This window comes from Ischnura elegans, chromosome 4 (assembly GCF_921293095.1).
Source record: "Ischnura elegans chromosome 4, ioIscEleg1.1, whole genome shotgun sequence".
Classification (NCBI taxonomy): Eukaryota; Metazoa; Arthropoda; class Insecta; order Odonata; family Coenagrionidae; genus Ischnura; species Ischnura elegans.
Genome location: NC_060249.1, coordinates 50,559,069 through 50,575,791, shown reverse-complemented (window position 1 = coordinate 50,575,791; position 16,723 = coordinate 50,559,069). Strand labels below are relative to the sequence as shown.

The 16,723-nt window shown below is 38.3% G+C and overlaps 2 protein-coding genes across 2 annotated transcripts in view; one reads left to right on the top strand and one right to left on the bottom strand.

Moving 5' to 3' along the window:
* Positions 1–16,723, bottom strand: part of LOC124157427 (NFX1-type zinc finger-containing protein 1-like) — an 80,190-nt gene that overhangs the window by 19,143 nt on the left and 44,324 nt on the right. The window contains exons 7-8 of the mRNA XM_046532125.1: positions 9,979–10,138; positions 7,530–7,638 (exon numbers count right to left, since the gene is read on the bottom strand). Of these exons, the coding sequence (XP_046388081.1) occupies positions 7,530–7,638; positions 9,979–10,138 (269 nt within the window). The remainder of the gene's footprint in view (positions 1–7,529; positions 7,639–9,978; positions 10,139–16,723) is intronic.
* On the top strand, positions 1,129–3,298 carry LOC124157430. Its single transcript, XM_046532131.1, has 2 exons — positions 1,129–1,384; positions 1,519–3,298. The coding sequence occupies exon 2, from the start codon at positions 1,532–1,534 to the stop codon at positions 2,390–2,392; it is 861 nt and encodes a 286-aa protein (XP_046388087.1). The 5' UTR covers positions 1,129–1,384; positions 1,519–1,531; the 3' UTR covers positions 2,393–3,298.

Sequence of the window (16,723 nt, the reverse complement as noted above, 5' to 3'; positions counted from 1 at the left end):
AGTACGTTCCTCCTTAGTACGTTTCCCTCCTTAGTACGATGATTTCTCTCGGTCCCGGTACCATCAGAACAAAATACAGGCAAAAGTATTTGGTTAGTACGTTTGAAAAAATTGCTATTTCCTGGTTAGTACGCTTAATTGCTAGCCGTGACGCAACCCGCAATTCGTTCTCCAGTATCTTCTTAAGGGTCGTAAAGCTCCGAATTCATGATTTAATTTATTATTACTAGCCATTAACATTCTTGCATTCATTCCACACATCTTTCTTCGCCCGTGATTTATTCAAATGCATTTCTCAATTCTTATGACGTGATAAATAATCAAACATGGCCATTTATCAGGAATCAGTCTGACTATGCAAAACTGCAGCCAATGAGAAGCCCCAATTTTCCCCACCCCGAGCTCCTCACCTTCTGTTGCCTCTAGAGTGCCCACTGCGCACAAATTTCACGAGTGGGCAATTGTTGCTATTGCGCGAGTTATCATGATGAAGAAATGAGTCTTATCCAATTCCCACTTTATCTAAAGCAGTACTGCACGACGTCAATGCTACGGAGTACGTGCATATTTGACTACTGCTGCGGGAGCAGACGATGCTCTGGATCTCCACACGAAGCTTAGCTTAAAAATACTTGGTCTCGGCACGAAAGCAGACGACATTAAACAAATTTTTAAAGTAAATTTCAACTGTATAATATAAAATCTTCTTGTAATTACGTCGTATTCTAATAATCTTGCGTGTTATTATTCGATATATCGATCGATATGGCTTTATTCCAGAAGCGAATGTGTACGGCTGTTGCCTTAATTTAAGGTTAATATAATTTTGTCCAATTTTTATGATGTTTAAAAACAACCCGTTGACATACTCAGGGTTGTTGTTATATTCTCTGAGTATGCTGTGACAAAAAAGAAATGACTTAGCTTTACTTGTCCTCTTTCTATAAATACATATAGGATAAATCACGGGAGAAAGACGCCGTATTTCGTCTTCTGTCTTCGGGAAATCTATTAAACATTGTGATTTTTATTCACATGGTATTGTTTTTCAATGTAGCGCCCATTTTCTTTATTTTAAAGGTTAAAAGAGTTCAGGAAGGCGATCCTACGAGAACTACCGATAGTACCGTAAGTTGGGGCGAGTTCGGACACGCGGGGCGAGTCCGGACGATCGCGCCGGCTGATGCTTACATTGTATTTCCTTCCGACTTTCGCTTTGTAATACACTGTAATCATGGCTTTAAGACAAAGAAAGGTACAATGTATCATATTACGTATAAAAGCGATGGATCTGTCGCTTTTGGTCGCAGTTCATCCGATTAGTTTGCAGCGCAACATTAGAGTGAAAAATCTTACCGGCGAAAAGAAACATCTCTCCTCTTTGGTAAGTACTTCTGAATGTAATAATACTCAATTCCTCCAAAAGCTGTGCTATTTCTCATTAAGTGTGAAAAATTTCGTGTAAATATTTCGAATACTCTATTTATTAGAGCGCGTTATTTGATTTCATGCACCTAGCTCCGAGGGCAGAATGGTGAGAAATTACGCAAGGGTCGTTGGAGGCCGGCGCTCACACGGACACGACAACCAACAAATTGAGAAGGCTGTTGAGGCTGTGAAATCTGGAAGAATGAGTCTTCGGGGGGCCTGCAAGGAGTTTGGAGTGCCAAAATCCACAGTTCACGACATATTGAAGGATAAACACCCAAAGAAATCTGGAGGACAAACGGTTTTATCCGCCAAGGAAGAGGACCAGCTAGCGCAAGGGATTCTCAAATGTGCCGAGTGGGGCATTCCCTTGCGAGCAATAGACTTAAGGTTAGTCGTTCGGGAATACCTGAACAGGATGGGACGAAAAGAAAAAGTTTTTAAAGACAACTTTCCGGGAATGGAATGGGTTCGTGGTTTCTTGTCAAGACGGCGGGAACTCACCGTGCGTTTGGGAGAGAACATTAAGAGAGTCCGCGCAGCAGTGACAAGGGAAGTTCTGGAAAAATACTTTAATAATTTAGAGGTGGTTTTAAATGGTGTTCCTCCGGAAAATATTGTCAACTACGATGAGACTAATTTCAGTGACGATCCTGGAAAGTCCCGGGTGATTGTTAAGAGGGGGGAGAAACATCCGTCAGTGATTAAGGACACCAGCAAAACGAGTGTTTCTGTAATGATCGCCGCATCAGCGAGCGGGGAACTTTTACCCCCATACACGGTATATAAAGCCGTTCACTTGTATCCTACCTGGGTAGAAGGCGGCATTGAGGGATCGAGGTTCAATAGGAATATTAGTGGATGGTTTGACATCACAACCTTCGAAGACTGGTTCACCACGACGTGCGTGCCATTCTTCAAAAACAGGCAGGGGCCGAAAGTTATGATTGGTGGAAGTAATTAGGAAGTGTGAAGAAATGGGAATAGACTTTGTCATGCTTCCACCTAATTCGACCCATTTATGCCAGCCCCTCGATGTAGCTTTTTTTAGACCTCTCAAAATTGCATGGCGAAAATGTTTAGACCAGTGGAAGCGCAAAAATCGTGGCGTTCTCCCGAAAAGTGAGTTCCCCAGGTTATTAAAGTCTGCCTTTGAGTCCATGGGATCTTCATTGTCTCCCAATATTTGTGCAGGGTTTAGAGCCACGGGAATTTTTCCATTCGACAAAAGTCGAGTCATTAGTAAAGTCCCCTCTTTAAATCCAAAGGAAAATTCTGACGCAGCCTCCGATGCTTGGTCCAACGCATTTCTGGAGATGTTAGCATCATCCCGCGCAGAAACACCAGAGGGTAGAAAATCGCGGGGGAAGAAACTAAATGTTGAAGCAGGAAAAAGTGTGAGTGCTGAAATTAAAAATGAATCTGTTTGTGATGATGTGGTTGACATTTCCTCAGAGAAAAATCTGTCTGTTGATGAGGTTTTGGCATCGCATGTCAACAATGAAGTCGATTTTGAAATTCCCGGCTCTCTCACAGAAAATTCGTTCGTGTTATTAAAATTTGGGACCAATAAACGAGATAGGCTGTTTGTAGGGAAAGTGATTGAAGTCTGCTCCAACAAAAAAATCCGTGTGCAGTGCCTTCGAAAAAAAAATACAGCGAAGGAAACTTATTTCAGGTTTCCAGATGTTGCTGACGAGTGCATAGTGGGAAAATCGCAAATTGTTCGTCAGCTTGCTCCGCCAAGGGACTTGCGAAGGGGCCGCTTCGTTTTTAGTTCTTTAAGTGATGTTAATGATGTCGATTAATATGTCAAATTTTGTATCTGATTGTCATTAAAAATTCATTATTAAAACTGGTGAAAAATTGATATTATTGTAAATTTTTTCATTTCCGTTTTCATCGACAACCATTTCGAGGCCTCGGAATTTAACCTGAGCTATTCGGTCCGATTGAGAGTTTAACCTAAAGAAATTTCTTGTTTCAATGATACTTATTTCATACCAAAGAGTTAAATTAAAACTCCGTCTGTATTTTATGTATAAAATTGACGCGAAATGCCACCATATGTTAGTCCACATCTATCAATGCAACGCTCGCGAGATATGCGATTCGCTTTTCAATTTCAACAAATTTGCTGATAGTAAAATAAAAATAAAAGCTCATAGTTGACGTTTAACATCACCAAGATAAGTAGAAAGTAATATTTTTAATAAATTAACATGTTTTAAGAAAAATATTTCGTTCACAACAACATTAACGCTAACAACTCGCATGCGTCCGAACTCGCCCCAAAACGTGAGGCTTGTTCGAATGGTGTTATTGATCATTTTTCGAAGTTAAATCTAATACAATATCTTCTGATTCATTTGCTTAGTATTTTCAAAGGATTAAGGGTTTTAAATTTCGATTTTCACGCATTTTGACAAGTTTTTCGATGCGTAAATCGCATTTATATGTAAAAAAGTGTCCGAACTCGCCCCAACTTACGGTAATTGTTATTATAACGACTTTTCCACAGATTGCAATTACCCCGTCTACTATTTTTTACTTTCCTCGTTAGCACGTTTTCCTGGTTAGTACGTTCATTTTTTGTGGTCCCTTCAGAAACGTACTAAACAAGTTCCACTGTAATAAGATAATTTTGGTGTGAAAGAAATTACCCATTGGCTGATAATAATCTGATATACCACATGGCATACACCCGAATGTCACTTTTTAACCATAATGGGCCACAAGAGCTTTAAACAAGAAGAAACTTTCAAGATACCATTCTCAGACACACATCCTTGTATCCTCCTTTATTATACAATTGACTCTGAAGCTATTTTGCAGAGTGACGAAAGTACCAGATATTGAAGAGACAAGAAATTTCGACAATGTTTTTCTTTTGATTATTCCATGGATATGATGGAACCATGGGGTACAAGGTACATATATAGAAAGCTGACAATGACACATCGATATTTCCTTCAGTGGCACAGCGAGGGGGAGGTTTTGGGGGATAAACCCCCCCACCAAAGCTCAAGAGAATTTTTAAAGTTTAATCCATTTTACATAATTGGACTAATATTACTTATAGAATAATGTAAGGATTATAAAAATATCCCTCAGAAGGCCGTAAAACTTACCATTTTGAACCATTCATCTTAAATTTTTCCGGGGGAGGGCCTCTGCACCTCCCGCTTCCCCTGGTGGGTATTCCATACCCCCAACTCCCCCGTATTAGTTGTGCTTAAAACCCCCCATTGCCTCAATTCCTAGCTGAGCCCCTGATTTCCATGCCATGTCACACCACCATCAGACCAAAACAAATTGTGTCATGATCAGTACAATGCAATGGTCAAAACAGATTATTGACAAGGCGAGCTAACCCGACAAAAAACAAAAATTAGAAATTAACGCCAGAATGGCTACAACTACAGATCTATCTTCCAAGCTTTTAGAATTGTTAATGATAAGATCTATCGAACCCGAAAAAAATTTGGTCTCGCTACCTGATGATTTCACTACCACAAATACAGCCTATCTCTCTCACAAAAAAGGCAGTAGTGACAAGATAGGAAATATTCTAAAAAATTCAAAAGCATGGCCATCTTCAAACCTAAATCAAAATTAAAGCCTTGCTGAGAAACAAGAAAGATAAATCAAGCCCTGACAAATTGAAGGAGTTGACGAAAGCCTGTGCACAGCGTGTAGGAAAAATAATATAGGTGAAATGGGACGGAGTGTCTAAACAAGGTTAGAAGAGCACCAGTAGCCCCCTCAACTCTAACAACCTCCAAAATCGATGGTGCAAAAGCACACTCCTCTAGGACACCTTCTTGATTTTAAGAAAACCAGAATTCTTGCTGGGGTTAACAGATTTAAGCCTTGGCTGTTTGGATAATGACAGAAATCTGAAAACAAAAACAAATTTCAACTGGGATGGTGGCCTCCAACTGAGCAATAGGGTGGTTTCCCCTGTCTAAGTCTATGTCCCTAAGCAGTCCAGGAGGCAGGAACGTCCTCACCGCCGTGAGGAGGGAATCGCAAGTGAAAAAGTGAATTGCTTTTGTGCTGGTAGAAGTGATAAATGCTTGTAAGTTCAGAAGTTACTGTTGTAATTACTGTAGTAAGAAAGGCCATCTGGAGAAGGGTTGTATTTGTAAGGAGCAATCTATTAATTTGCCATCAAACGCTTTATGTTATGATAAAGCTAAGGCTGAATGACCAAAGCATGTGCAAAATAAGGGCACCAAATTTGCCAAAGATCGCCAGCACTATGTTGAGGAGGACAAAACTGATATGAAAGACGATGATGATTTTAACTTTAGTGGCACGTTTAGTTTGCAAAATATTAACATGTTCATCAATCAAGTACGATTCAAACCTATTAACGTTAATTTAAAGGTAGAAGGTCAAACCTTGATGTTTGAAGTGGACAGTGGAGCTTGTGTCTCAGTAATATCTCAGAAATGTTATCAGTCATATTTCAATCATATTACCTTGCAGCCTACTGATTTGCTTTTGAGTTCACATACTAATGAGAAAATCAAACCACTTGGTAAACTATATGTTAATGTGGAACATAATAATGAGCAAAAAACTCTTAATCTTTTGGTGATCAAAACAGGTTTTATAAGGGCTTAACAACTGATAAAAGATTTTCCTGTAAATAGAAAATAATGAATAACTGCAAGCGACCAGCTAGTGATGATACTAAGCATAACACAATTACTTTATCCTTGCAGCGGAAAGAAAAAAAATTACGCTGGGAAGAACCATACGTACGACCTCCATATCTATTGTTCTGCACTCTAATCACTACACCACGGCAGCTTATGCAGAAAGATGGTGTAGTTACTAATTTAAAGTTTAATTATGTAGAAAAACTTGTCTGGTATGTGAATAAAAAACTGAAGTTAATCAACTAGGTCTACACAATTTAACATTTATGAATTTTAATTTTTGGCTTGATCACCTGATGACTACAATATGTATGTTAGATATTCCTTCCGGCATTTTTATATTATTCCACGTCACTATTATTGTGAAATTGTGTGTTTTTCTTACGACCGTCGTTTCGCCATCAGTTCATAAATGTGACTGATTTTAAAATTATGGAGGTATGATGTTTTTCTCCTTATAATATAGAAGCGCCAAGAATAAAAGCATTTTTCTTATACATAAAGGTCTTAATAAACACTCTGAAATGATGGGATGATAACGGCATCTATGGAAGTGCTGAAAGTTTGACATCCATTATGTCATTACTCTGGATGTTTGTCGGCCTGGCCGTAAGAAACCCATAACAAGCTTACTTGAGAAGCGCCTTCCTTATTCCTTCCTCACCTTATCTCAATGACTTATAATGTGCCATCTGGGATACTGTATATGTATACTATGCCGTAAGACCCAAAAAAGTTTTATATTATTTCATCGACCATGAACCGCAAAAGCCTCGATGAAGAATTGAAAAAAATCCCTTTTACAGAGGTGAAGATATGTATTCTCAAAATATTTCCTGTTTTTTATTGATTTTGAGGCAATTGTATTTATGAGGGAATTGAGATACTATTAAATATAGAAATGATATTCTTTCCAGATTAACAAATAAAATAGATGCAAAACATTAACCTTACATCTCAATAAATAAGAATGGGAGAAAAACTAGGGCAAATGTTTCAACCATTGGTAGAATTCTACAATTCCAATAAGTCATTCACTTTTCATTAGGGGAACAATTGTGACTTTTTAATTTATGCTTTATAAGATAAATGCTTGAGGTTCACCATATGCAATTTTCTTAGGCATCCAAGCATCATTTTTTCAGGCTCAGTTCACTTCACCACCATTACCATCAGACTTACATTATGTGGAAATGACAACTTATGTTATTTCAGGACATCTTTCTGATTTTTAGAAATAAATAACAAAAAAAAACTAGCCCTTTCCACCTTCTCCCACCATAAATTTGCCCCTATGGTATGGGAATGACAGCGCTCAAGGCTAATCATTGATCTAACGACAATTATGCCACCAAATTTCACCCTCGTCTCATTAAGTGCAACATTATGCTCCTTTTGGCTTAAGCCACTAGCCCTTGATTCATAGCTTACCTTACAGGGTAAGCAATACCCACACTTCTCCTTACACTGAAAGTGTTCGCAGCGAAATTTGCATTTCTCTCTGCATGGAGGGCAAGGATTGGAGCAAGGAGCTGAGCACCTGGAAAATAAGATGCAAATACATTTCAATTTATTAACAAAGAACAGTGCACGGCCCACTTGTGAAGTATGACTGGCATTAGGCATGCGAAGTTTGAGTAGGTACATTTTAGTATAAGGGAGTAAATGCATTTTCTGATGCCAATCACTGTAATGTAAATAACTGCCTGAATAGAGGACATCATATCAATTGACATCGCCAAAGTTAACTTAATTCCACTTTTTCGGTTGGTTGCAAACAGAGGCAGTCTGAAATGATTGGGGTCCCTCAGCTTAACCCTTTCAAGACGGTAGAGTTCTCTCTTTAGCATGACTGCTGGACTGAGCCCCAAGAGACTCTTCGGTCCCCCCTGTATGGAGCATTTTTGTAGGACATTCATTAAGAAAGGTCTCGCAGATAATCACAACTCTCAGCTCCAACCTTTTTCAACCCTTTCTAGAGAGGACTCCACATAATCTTGGAACCTGAGGGTAGTTGGGCTCCCTCCTTTCCGGATTTAAGACCCTAACAGCGGCATTGGTTTGCGGTCAACTTATGATTTAATTGTACATATGAGCTACTTGGATAATTATTGCTTACACATTAATTGCATGCTTTGAATTGAATTTCTTGCTTTTTTTTAGCATTGTCAAATTTTGAACAAATCTCTACCGTCAATACAGGTATTAATGGATTTAATGCATCAATCATTTCAATTCCAATGATGTGGTCCTGAAAATTTTCTCATTGATTCCAAACCTTACGACAGACCTCCCACTATTTCTTCAAGATTCATTAGCAGAGGCAGACTTCCTGGCTAGAAAAGCTCTTTGTCTGTCACAGTTAGGGCAAACGTAGCACCGCTAGGAAAAAGCGCTTCTCTGGAATTGCATCCATCGTGACACCGTATTTCTCCAAATACAGTCCCCCGCTGAATATACAGTTTTGAGGCTTCATTTTTGGGATAAAATTTGCATTGAATATAAGCATTGCAGAAAAAAAATGCGTTTGATTACAATAATTATAATAATACCGAAAAACTTGTCCCTTATTATACACAAAGCAGCAATTTTAAATACTGCAAAATAGAACATTTTTAAAGTCAGAATAAAAAGATGACAGTGCTTTGTGTAACCTGTACCTCGCCTAAAACCAGCAAAAATGGTTTGGGAAAAATAATACTAATAATAAAGAGTAGAAGAGAAGCCTCATGAAAACCTTGACAAGAAGACCAAATCACCTTAAAAGCCATTTCTTAAGAAATTATGGGATGATGACAGCAAACCCAGTGAGAAATGGATCATCGAATCTACGTCGAATCTTCGTCGATTCGACGACTATAGATCGATATGTGGTCGATGTCAATTTTATTTGTTCAATTCACAATTTTTCCACATGTTATTCTCATTGGTCAGCGGCGTTAGCATGTTGATTAGCTGAGGGAGGGACACAGTGATGTTGTGACGAAGTCTTAAAATTAACAGTGAGACTATTAAACCATGTGTGATACAAATAATACAGCTAAAGTTTAATAATTAATATAATTAATTCCTACACATTAGTCTTAATCTCAGAGAACAATCTTTGATTCCTTTTCATTCTGTAACTTTACCGGAAGCGCATGGCGTTGAAGCTTGAAGGCAGTATCCAACAGACTCTACCGGTCTCTAGTAATCTTTGGATTCTGTCGCTCTGATAAGCTGGTTGAACCGTGGGAAACCTGTGTCGGTTGCTGTTGGTGTTTCATTTTGTGTCACTTCGATACCTTTAGCCTCGCGTCATAGATATCAACATCTCACATTTTTTCTGAGGGGTTTCTGATTATTATTGAAGATAAATATGAAGGACTTGAGATTACAATTCACCATAATAAATATGAAAGTCGATAGAAAACACGTCGATGGCGTCGAAGTCGAAAATACGTCGATTTTCGGACCATAAAGACATCGATCGATGTGTTGCCATCGACGTTTTATCGATGACTACTTCGACGTTGAATTGACGGCGATTTGATGACTCATTTCTCACTGGGAAACGTCGATTTACTATCTTAAGTTCTTAAACTACTTCCTTGGTATTAGAAATAATGAAAAAATACAGCAAAAGCTACTGGTAGCTCAGCAAATATTCCACACAGATATGAGTAGACAAAAAGAATGGTCATCCTCTGGATAAGTGAAACCAATACGTATTTCTCTTCTGCATCCCTGCTCTTTCTTTAATAAATATGGAAGAGACTTCTGTCTTTCTACCTGATATCTGTATATTTTACGGAAAATAATTGGGCATGCATCACAATGTACTACCACAGAAGGAGAATAGGAATTCTTTAGTCAACACACACACATAGCACTAACTCACTTGTGCCCACAAATAAGCTTTCTTTCACATTTCTCTTGGCAGGTGATGTGGATTCTTCCTTGCATGCACTGTGCACAGGTACCCTTGCATTTATGTCCACACATTAAGATTTTTACACAAGGCTCTTGGCACCTTAGCATAAGAGTATCTGGATCGGAACCTGTCAAGAGAAATACATTTGGGTATGAAGTATACAGAGTTATTCAACACTGGGAATAGGCTTTGAAATGCCCATTGCTTAGTTCCATGAGGACCAATTTTACCCATGTCAAGAAATTATACCTCTTACGATAAAGTATTCATATTTTTTCAAGCCATCTTGGACTTTTGGTAAATGTAGCATTCAAATCATTGCGCGCTACCACCGAAAGGCAGCACTGCCTGGAGGGAGACAGGTGGAGGACCCTTGGCCCCAGCAGGGTAACGGTACCCTGGGGATTTGGCAACCTTCTCCAAGAGTAGCGTCCCTGAACCGACGCGAGTGAGACCCGACAGCTGTAGCGCGGAATCGTGACTGAATCCGCGGCCATCACGATTCTCCGATTCTCTCAGTGCGTCTCAATTGTATTCATGACGCAATAAATGGAAACATTGTTCATTGCTACATCGGGCGTAGTTATTTTGCACGAAATAACCCTTAGAGACCCTAAAGTATGCAGCCTGACTGGGACTCGACCCAGAACCTCCTGGTTGCCGGCCAGGTGCTCTACCAGTTGAGCTACCGTGAGGCTTAGATTTACCATGATTTCGGCGGGGGTTTATGCACAGGAAACTCCCTTTGCTTTAGCCCCCAAGAGTAACCAATAGATGGCACTAGGGCAGCTCACCACTCACCAACAGAAGGAATGGACGAGGACACAAGGATGAAAGGAAAGATACACACTCACACGATAGCAGGAACGAGACAGGAACATACGTTTTGGGGCACGCTGAGCCTAAGTGAAATAAGCCAATATGACCGATACACTACTTCATTCATTCACACGGTACCTGAAGCGCTAACATACAAATAAATTCAGAGGTAAGGAAAGAAAGGGATAGGAACATAGGGAGTCCCCCCCCCCCCCCAGATCCGCCTAAACCTGTTAACCGTGTTAACCTATTCATTTCTTATAAATCATAGGTGGATTATAATTTGGTTTCTGGTAATTAGTAAGGCATTGTGTAAGTGTTTCATTAGAGCTTATGCAATAAGTTTTTTGCTAGTAAGTACGTATTTGGATTGCATAACGCAAGGACTTCAATGACATTAACTGTTTTAGATTGCTGTACATAGCATTAGTGAGACCTATTCTGGAGTATTGCTCCATTATCTGGAGTCCCTTTTATGTTAAATATGTACAAGTCATTGAGAAAATGCAACATAAGTTCCTAAGAATTATTGCCTATAAATTTCACCTAAATGGGATTAATGGTGACTGCAATGACCTAATGGAATTTATTAATTTAGCCTCCCTTCATCTGCGGAGAAAACAATTTGCCATTATTTTTCTATATTGTATATTAAATAATCATGTTAAATGTTCAACATTGCTTTCTCTTGTATCCCTCAGAGTTCCAATAGTTTCATCTCGAAGCACTTCACTGTTCACAATTCATTTTTTAAGACATAACTATTCTTTTTTCTTACCTCTTTTCCATGCAATGAGAGATTGCAATGCTAACAGTAACCTGGACTTTTTTGCTACTCCATTAAACACTTTTAAAAACATTGTTAAGTCTACAGTTAGGTAAATGTGTGATACTTTTATAATTATTGCTTTCTCCCCAAATTGAGTTTTGATTGCATCCTTTTATAAAGTAATGTACATCTTTTCTTTTTTATATCATTGTATTGGTTTATATTTTTTTTTATATTGTAACTTTGTACAAGGTTTCTATGCCCGTTAATAAAGCATATTATTATTATTATTATTATTCATGTTTACATTCTTAAAAAAATATTTTCTACATTCTTTTTATCTCGCATCGAGTCGTCCCTAAGACATATTTCTTTTGTATAATTATTATTATTTCCTTTCCACATATACTAGGGTTCCATTCAAAGATAATGTGGTGATATGTCATCATAACTTCAGTGTTGGCACCAAAGATCTGCTCTCGCCTCCCGAACGGGTGGCCCAGCGCCGGTAAATATTTTTACGGTTCTAACATGAAACTTCAAGATTGTTCTCTGGAATGTTAGTGTGTCGTCCTAGAGGATTCTGGAACTATATGAGTTGCCTATCTTGCCACTCACGTCTTGTACTAAGTATAGCCTTCTCTAAAGAGAGAAAGCAGAGGAAGAATGTGGACACGGAGCGGTGCAAAAGGATATTTGGGGAAATAAATACTCAACTACTGCATGAAACTAAGTGGGCAAGAGATACTCGTCGGAAAAGAAAGTGGATATGTGTGCTACGCCACTCACTTGGTCACCCATCAATACCTTTTGCTGGGGACATTATTTGCTCCGATATTTCAAAACATAACTCTGTGACCTTTCACCCCCATTATGACCTTCGGAGGTCAAAAAATAACAATACGGATAAATGAACTGCAAAAATGACTTGGGCACCCTTTAAAACCTATGGTTTGACACATTGGTTGTCATGATGGCCTGGCGGTTAACTCTATGACCTTTGACACCCATTATGACCTTCAGATGTCAAAAAATAACAATACGGATCCATGAACTGCAAAACTGACTAAGCACCCTTTAAAACCTATGGTTCAACATGTTGGTTGTCATGATGGCCCGACGTTTACCTCTATGACCTTTGACCTCCGTATTTATCTTGGAGGTCAATTAGTGGATAATACGGGTATTAGGAGAATACCATTGACTTCGGCACCCTTTAAAACCCAAGAATCGACACCTTTTATGGTATGTTATTCTTTTTGCCACCCTTATGACCTCGACTGTGACCTTACGGGGTCAATTTATTTACCACTAACGGGATAACGGTGAACGCAAACTGGACATTCAATTTTTAAGCAGAATGTTTTACCTCTCTACAGGTACATAAAATGTGAGGGATCGAAACTATTCTCTCTTATCCCCCTCCAATCAACTTTTGGGATGGAAACTTAACTATGAGTAGCGGAGTTTCGATTAATTTAGTTTCATTCCTGCGAATAAAATTTCGTCTCTGGTCGAAACTAAACTCCTTTGTGATTTTAATTTCGTGCAGGAACGAAAATAAACCCTGGCCTCGTATTTTCGTTTCCTTCCGGGTCGAAACGAAACCTTTTCGTTTCGTTTCACTTGCCATTCCTGGTTTTGACATATAGAATAGAATAGAGTAATTTATTAGTCCAAAAGACACTGTACAAAATAAAAGTATAGAGTAAGTGTATAGGACACGTCAAAAGAAAGAGTGAGGAAATCACAAAATCACATAAGATATTCTTTCACACTGTAAAAACACCTCGTGACAAGGAAGTTAAATAACTTTCTCGTTAACACATTGTATCTGTCCTCTTGACATCACATGCATATCATATTTTAGCCTAGTGTCGTAGGAATGGATTTCATTATTCTTTACAAAATCTGATATGTGCATTTTAACATAAATTACAGAGTGATAAACATAAATATAAGGTACTGTTAATAGATTTAATCTCGGAAACAGTGGTCTGCAGTGAGCTCTATAGTGTACTTTACAGATTGTTCTCACAAACTTTTTTTGGATGACAAAAACACTATTTAAATACGTTGTTGATCCCCACAAGACTATTCCATAAGATATACGTGGGTAAAATAGTCCGTAGTAAAGGGTTTTTAAAATTTCTAAGCTAACAGTGTGTTTCAAAATAGATACCAAATAAATTACAGAATTCAGTTTTTTACATAGATTAGTGGTATGCACATCCCACTTTAACACAGAATCAACATGCATCCCAAGGAATTTAACACTGTTTACGACATTGAGGTCAGCAAAGTTGGAGGCTAAGTCATTGACATCCAGTTCATTATTTAAAAATTGAAATTTAGTGATTTGTGACTTTCGATTGTTCGACATTAAATCATTGCAGTCACACCAGCTTGACATTTGATGTTTTACCAATTTACCCTAATCAAATAAATTAGCCAGATTTTTCTCAGACATTAAAATACTGATATCATCAGCGTACATTATGCACTTAGAGTCAACATTCATCATTATCTTTTTGGGTAATTCATTGACATACAGTAGAAATAATATAGGGCCCAGGACAGAGCCTTGAGGTACCCCTATGGTCACATCAAGTGAGGAAGAAAGGAATATTTGGCCATCTTTTCGATATACCACCCTCTGTTGTCGTTCGGCAAGATACGACTTAAGCCACTGTAGTGATAAGCCTCTGACCCCAAGATTATTGCACTTAAGAAGTAATTTAGTGTGATTTACAGTGTCAAAGGCTTAAGTTACTTAAGTCTAAAAATATTCCCATCACCTTACATTTTTTGTTAATTTCATCCATAATGTACTCAATGGCATTAAACAATGCTTGTTCAGTAGCCTTCCCTTTTCGAAAGCCATACTGATGAGTTGGCAACAAACTGACTCTCTCCAGGTAATCATAGTAAATCTCTCCAGGTAATAGTAAATTTTATCATAACATTTTAATGAAACCCAAATTTTAAGTGCCAAAATTAAGTAAAATGTATTTGTAGGCATGTCATTTTTCCAAAATTTTCCCAAATGGGAAGGGTGGGGGTGGAAGGTCGCCCTTCCCCATCCCCTCTCATTCCCCCCCAAAGCATATTCCTAGATACGTCAGTGAACGCACAGGTATACATACATCCTGAGGGACTTTTGACGCACTTTTACGTGAAATATACAGATATAATACAATCGTATTCCATCTTATACATATGAATTTAGTCATGTATTTTTTGTGTGTTATTGAAGTAATACAGATGTAATACAAATGCTGTGTTGTCTGGGACCAAGAGAACACTCTCCATCCCCACCACGGCCCCTACTTTTGCTTTCGCAGGCCCCCCCTTCCTCTCGCTGAGCGGATGAGACGTTCTAGTTCCCCTAACTCACCACTGGGGGTGCCCTCTGATGGGTCCTGTTTTTGTCATTATTATTTGATTCATTACTTTACAATGCATATTGCTAGCTTTTAAAAGTTGCAATGGACTTTTAACTTGGCTATAATTCTTTGTTGTGACTGTTTTTTGCCAAAAATAATATATTCAATTAATTAAAACATGTAAAACTTTATGTCAATTTAGATAAACTAGAAAGAAAAAAATGCAGTGACTGTTATATACAGTGGAACTTGGTTAGTACGTTCCTCCTTAGTACGTTTTCCCCCTTAGTACGGCGATTTCTCCCGGTCCCGGTACCATCCGAACAAAATACAGGTAAAAGTATTTGGTTAGTACGTTTGAAAAAAATGCGCTTTCCTGGTTAGTACGCGCAATTGCTTGCCGTGACGCAACCCGCAATTCGTTCTCTAGTATCTTCTTAAGGGTCGTAAACCTCCGAATTTATGTTTTTATATATTATTATTAGCCAATGAAATTCTTGCATTCATTCCACATCTTCCTTCGACCGTGATTTATCCTAACACATTTCTCAATTCTTGTGACGTGATGAATAATAAAATGTGGCCTTTTATCAGGAATGTCTGACTAACTAAACTGCAGCCAATGAGAAGCCCCGATTATCCCCACCCCGAGCTCCTCACCTTCTATTGCCTCTGGAGTGCCCACTGCATACAAATTTCGCGAGTGGGCAATTGTTGCTATTGCAAGAGTTATTATGATGAAGAAATGAGTCTTATCCAATTACCACTTTATCTAAAGCAGAACTGCACGTATTCCATAAACTCGACGTCAAGGCTATGGTGTACGTGCGTATTTACTTGACTACTGCTGCGGGAGCAGACGATGTTCTGGATCTCCACGTGAAGCTTAGCTTAAAAATACTTTATCTCGGCACAAAAGCAGACGACATTAGCAAAATTTTTAAAAGTAAATTTCAACTGTATAATATAAAATCTTCTTGTAATTACGTCGTAATCTAATAACCTTGCGTGTTATTAATCGATATATCGATCGATATGGTTTCATTCCAGAAGCGAATGTGTACGGCTGTAGCCGTAATTTAAGGTTAATATAATTTTGTCCAATTTTTATGATATTTGAAAACAACCAGTTGTCATACTCAGGGTTGATATTATATTCTCCGAGTACGCTTTGAGAAAGAAGAAATGACTTAGCTTTACTTGTCCTCTTCCTATAAATATATATAGGATAAATCACGGGAGATAGATGCCGTTTTCATGTAACTGTCTTCGGGAAATCTATGAAACATTGTGATTTTTAATCACATGGTATTGTTTTTCATTGTAGCGCACATTTTCTTGATTATAAAGGTAAAAAAAGTTCAGGAAGGCGATCCTACGAGAACTACCGATAGTAATTGTAATTATGATGACTTTTCCACAGATTGCAATTACCCCGAATGCTATTATTTACTTTCCTCGTTAGCACGTTTTCCTGGTTAGTACGTTCATTTTTTGTGGTCCCTTCGGAAACGTACTAAACAAGTTCTACTGTATTAGCGAAGGTTTCACATTGATAGTATTGTACTCATCACTCCAAATAGAAAAATTGTTTAACAGGGCAATCACCTTGGGCCTTAAGCCCTGAGCCATTTATGCCCTCTTTTTTAGAAGTGGACAACTTCTTGCTGCATACCAAAAATGAATGTGGTGGAACAGATTAGAATATTCACAGTTGTTCGCCTTCCAAGAGAGCCGA